Source organism: Mus caroli, chromosome 7 (assembly GCF_900094665.2).
Source record: "Mus caroli chromosome 7, CAROLI_EIJ_v1.1, whole genome shotgun sequence".
In the NCBI taxonomy this organism is placed as follows: Eukaryota; Metazoa; Chordata; class Mammalia; order Rodentia; family Muridae; genus Mus; species Mus caroli.
Window position 1 is genome coordinate 136064512 of NC_034576.1, and position 5404 is coordinate 136069915.

The window sequence follows — 5404 nt, forward strand, 5'->3', positions numbered from 1 at the left end:
TATATATATATATATATATATATATATATATATATATATATATATATATCAGACAGTTCTCCAATGTCATTTCTTAGGACTGGTAAATCTTTCTGAGTTTACAAAGAGCTGGGACCTGGGGTGCAGTGAGGAGCACAGACAGCAGAGAGCATGGTGTCAAACCCCAGTCCCTCAAGGACACAGTATGACACCCTGCATAGCTAGCTACCTCAGTAGGCTTCCTTGTGCAACCATGGGGTTATTGTGGACAATCGATGGGTAAATACATTGCCGTGTGAGACACGGGGCCTGGCTCTCTGTGAATGTACCTTATATTTTATCTCATGACTGGATAGTATTTTAGGAGATACAGGTGGGATTCCTCCTTGCCCGCAGAATTCAAGAAAGACAACCACCAAAGACTGGAAACTTAGTAAGGAGGTTTACTGATGTGGCCGATACAGGATGATTAAACTATCTAATCTGAAAACCTTTCATCTCAGCACTTGGGGTGGCAGAGGCAGGAGAATCTCTGTGAGTTCTAGGCCAGCCAGAGCTAAATATTGAGGCTATTAAAAAAAATGGTACTAACTGGTTAATATCTAAACATAGAGTAGAATAAATTCCCAAAGGCAAGAAACCCGATGGAACCATACATCCACAGAACTGTACTGAGAGGTCCAAAGATTTAAAAAATCAAGCTAAGTGCCGTACTTTAGAATGGTAAGACTGTGGCGCCATTTCTCACTCTTCTCAAATTAGCATATAGATTGAATGTAGCCTCAAATGGAATTATTCTAGGGAACCCGCCAAAACGATTGTAATTTATCTGAGAGAACAAATAGACGGTAATAGACACTAAAACTCTGTCAAAGACTATGGGGACAGATATTAAAATGCCTTAAGAGTTAAACTAATTAGAGAGGTGGTACTGTATACGAGATTGGAAACAGATAAACAGGATAGACAGAACTTAATATGGTGGCAGAGGCGCCACAATGCCATGGAGAAGGTACTAGAAATAGGCTATTAGAAAAAAAAACCAAAGATCCCAGCAAACAGCAAAGCTCATGCCAAGTGCATGGGGGACTAAGTGTCAGAGGTCATGAAGGACATTAGGAGGTGGGAAGTCCTCATCTGAGCTGTAATGCTCAGGGCACAAAAGTGGGGAGGCACTAACCAAGGAGAGGGCGCAGAGTTAGGGGCTGTCTAAGGGAGCACCGAGGAGTGTGCAGGGAGCAGGCCACCCATGTGCACATCCTCAAGTCACACAAAGACGGGGTACAAGAGACAGCGTTCACTAGTTCACATGAAGTGCAATTAGTCTTGCTGTATAAAATACCACCTATATATTTAGAAATTAAGATGATGAAAGTGGAATAAAATGGACATTTCCAGACAGAATCACTAGAGGCATGACACAATGCACAAAATTTGGGAATATACATGGGCTAAGCGCTGATGGCTGGGGTCCTTCTCAGTGAAGTGTTTGCTGTGTGTCAGTAAAAATTTGAACATTTATTTCTCCCATTTTATGTGAGGAAAAACACGAGGGTGGGGAGGTTGGTGGTGGTGGCAGGAGCTGGGAGGGGAAGGAGAGGGCAATGAGTTTGTGCTAATACAAAGCTCAGACAGGCCATGGCCACTCACAGGGATTCCATTCTAGGCCCAGGAAGTGGCCAGAAGTGCAATTAAGACTTTGCAGTCAGGGCATATTAGGGTGATAGGGGATTGGAGTAGTCCCAGTGTCCTTGTGTGGCCACTTAGGGGCTGCTCTCTCCTACTGAGTTGATCTTCTAAACATTTAGAAATGATGGAAGAGTAACACGGAGGGTGTCTGTCCATGCTCTACCCAGCCCTAGCGGGTGCACCCATTTGTCCTATTGTACACCCCTTCCCCACATACCCCCGTGTGCTCCACAGTCACCTTCGGTGTGCACTCCTGAAGGCAAGGTCATCATCGTGGCCAAGCTGCCACCACACACTCGGGTATACCTCCCCGGTTCTCTGGTGTTATTGGCACTCAGTCTCCTGCTTGTCCTTCTGATGTCACTTTGTGGTGGGGGCTAGGCAAGTCCTCGATGCAGTGTGTGCTCCCACACTGTGCCTGGTGCTTCTGCCTCTTGGGCGTCCTTTTCTTTGTTGAGGACCTGTCCCCTCTCAGTTCTCTCCTTCTTTGTCCTTGCCCCATCTCCCCCTCTCTCCCTCCACTCCATGTTTCTCTCCATTCTCCCTTCAGTCTCTCTTCCATTCTCCTTCCCTTCCCCTCCTCCTAGCAGTGACATCTGAGTGAACTCCCAGCATGCTGTGTTCTGGGTTCCTCTCTCTTACCTTCCCCAGGAGCAGGGTAGCATCTGGCTTGCTCACCTAACCCTGTATTTCCAGTAAACATGTTTTCATGGTAAGGCTATTAAAGGGTGCCATCTTCATTAGGAACCTTGAGAGCTTGTGTTGTTTTTTTCTGGCTCTGCTGTGGAGGTCTCTACTGGTGGCCATTCCAGGCTGGACTCTGATGGTGGTGGGGATAGTGAGATCTCTGTAAAGTTTTATTTTCCTCATGGCAACTAGAAAATAATCTATAGGGTAATAAATTCATATGCTGTGGCTACATCAGTTCCCACTAACATCTTAAAACTACCCAGGCGTGGTCCCTGCCCATCCCAGTTAACCAATTATGAGGTGCACAAAAGAAGTGTGTGATTCCATATTGATTGACAGTCTACAAGGAGGAACTTCCCAGCAGCTGGAATGGACCAACCAGACTTTGCTCTCTAAAGGAGAGTGGCAATAATTGAGCAATCTTGTTTTAGAGCAAGGACTGGTTTAATAATGAATGCTGACAGTCTGACTCCATTTTGTATATAATCTAGATTTTGTGGATATTTTAAAATCCAATAATTTATACTCACTTGTAGCCAATATTCATTTTCAAAGCACCTTTATATTTTGTGTGTGTTCGTATGTGCATATGTATGTATCTATCAGTGCACACGTGCTGTGGTTCTCACGTGGGGGTCAGAGGACAGCTTGCAGAAGTCTCTTCTCTCCTTTCACAGCGTGGCCTCTGGGGTTGAACTCAGGTCATTATGTTTTCCCTGCTGGGCCATCTTGCCAGCCCCAGTACTTATTTTTCAAGATTAAAACATTATCCACACACCATAAAATGCACTGCTTTAAAATACATTCAGACAGTTGCTCACCCATCACCACCATGGGGGCCAGTTTCATGACTCTAGAAATATACAGAATATATCCCCTCTCCCTTCTTAGCCCTGGACAGCTAGCAGCCTACTTCTGTGGCTTCCTCGTTAGCCTCTCCCAGATGATTCATGTAAATGGATCATGTGCTATGACTCTTTATGCCTGGCATCTTTTATTGATCATATTGTTTTAAGATTTTTCAGACTACAGACGACTTCCCTTTCATGGCTGACCCGGCATTTCATTGCATGGATTTGACATTTTACCTATCAGTTGATGGGCTTGTGTACATTTTATGTGAATAAAGTTGTTTTGTTTTTTTTTTTTTCCAAGCAGATGACAAGTTTGTGGTTTACTGTGGGTGGATGGAATCTGGACCCGAGGTCGGCGGTGGGGCCTACAGTGGCGTCTGCTTCCTCTTTATGTTGCAGTCTCATGCTTGCATGCTACGCGGGGCACCTAGATGTTGTCAAATACCTCCGGAGACACGGAGCTTCTTGGGAGGCTCGAGACCTCGGAGGCTGCACAGCTCTGCACTGGGCTGCAGATGGAGGCCATTGCTCTGTGATTGACTGGATGATAAAGGACGGTTGTGAGGTATGGCCTCCTTGCTTCCTGGTTAACCACACCACACTAGTCAGAACTTGAAACCGTCTTCTGGGATCTGGAGGCAGGCAGACGGGCGGGTGGGCGGGCAGGCTGGCTGACCTGGTCACTTGCTCTGAGAAAAGCCAGCCAGGAGTCTCCAGCTCAGGAGCTTGAAAGGCCTTGGAGGATCCCTGGGGAACTATGGTGACAGCCAGGCTTCATCTCAAGCAAAGAAAGTGGAAGCAAAGGAAGTGGGTGGAGCTCAGAACTGACCCCACGTGTCTGTGCTGCTGCTCTGTACCTCCAGTCACTGCTGGTGTCTATTTAGTTGGTTGCTGAAGCCTTACTAAGCCTCTGCTACATGCAGGAGAGGCAGAGATGTGCACAGGTCTAGTAGCTTTCAAAGTTAGGTTCTTTTTATTCGTGGGCTCTCTCTCTCTTTCTGTCTCTCTGTCTTTCTCCCTCTGCACACATGTGTGATGTATACATGTTTATATGGGTGTGTTCACAGATGTATGTGTAGAGGCCAGAGGTTGTTGTGATGGGTGTGATTACAGGTGGGAAGCCCTGGAAAGTTGAATCAATGGCCTTGAACTCCAAGCCTGGGAAAGTCTCATTTCCCAGAAGATGTCAGTAGATTTGTCTAGTCCATCTCAGGTGTAAGCATGGGAAAGCAGGCCTCCTGCCCCAGCTCTCACTGGCTCCTGCCATTGCAATCAAAAAGCAGATTTACCCCCAAGGAAAAATCCTGGGAAGTAAGAGAATTCCAGTTACCGCATCCCTTGTTTCTTTAGGCCTGAGAGACATTTGCAAGCAGTCAGAACGCTGGTCTCAGTGAGAGAGCTCTATGTGGCAGGGTGACCACAATTCCCTGTATACTTTACTTGAGTCTGTAGTGATAACAAGCTGAGGGGTTCTGGGAAAGGAAAGGGGTTCTTAGGCAGGCAGGTCCTCTGATAGAAACATTCAAGTTCTGGAATTTTGAAGTGGGGGTGTTCTGGGCTTCAGGTATACAATCCTGTTACCTTCAGGTAACCAACCATATGGGTTAAATCCCACCTTTTACTGTAGCCCAGGAGGCATTTGTAGAGGACAGACCTGAATGCATGAGTCCTCTGGAGACAGCTATGAATACAGCTGGCTAGTGGGAACGGAGGACAGCAGCCCAGCCTCCATGCTGTTGCAGGTTGCTGACCTGGCATTTTGGAAGACAATGGGAAAGATTAAGAACCAGGCAGAACTATCCCCCTCTTCCAAGGTGTAAGAATTTCATGCTGAGGGGGACATGAAACCATTAACCATTAACAGGGAGCTTTTGTATAGTTGCTGGGCTAGGTGACCCCTGAGGTGGGACTGGTCACTTTTGAATGAGGAATAGAGACTCATACCCACACCTCACCCCCAGGACCAGACAGGAAATGTGTGTGGGTGCTTTGGAGACTCTCTTGTTAAGGCAGGTGGTTATCTTATTGTTATTCAAATGCTGCTCATAGTTGGCCATTTCTGAGAAGGAGCGATGGGATGGAGAGGATCCATCACTCTCATACATCTGAACATGGAGAACCCCCCAGCCTCCCGCATACATCTGAACATGGAGAACCCCCCAGCCTCCCGCATACATCTGAACATGGAGAAC

At 46.6% G+C, this 5404-nt stretch overlaps 1 protein-coding gene across 2 annotated transcripts in view; it reads left to right on the forward strand.

Moving 5' to 3' along the window:
• Positions 1–5404, forward strand: part of Fank1 (fibronectin type III and ankyrin repeat domains 1) — a 108116-nt gene that overhangs the window by 99715 nt on the left and 2997 nt on the right. For both annotated transcript variants that reach the window (XM_021166203.1, XM_021166205.2), the window contains exon 7: positions 3612–3777. In XM_021166203.1, the coding sequence (XP_021021862.1) occupies positions 3612–3777 (166 nt within the window). The remainder of the gene's footprint in view (positions 1–3611; positions 3778–5404) is intronic.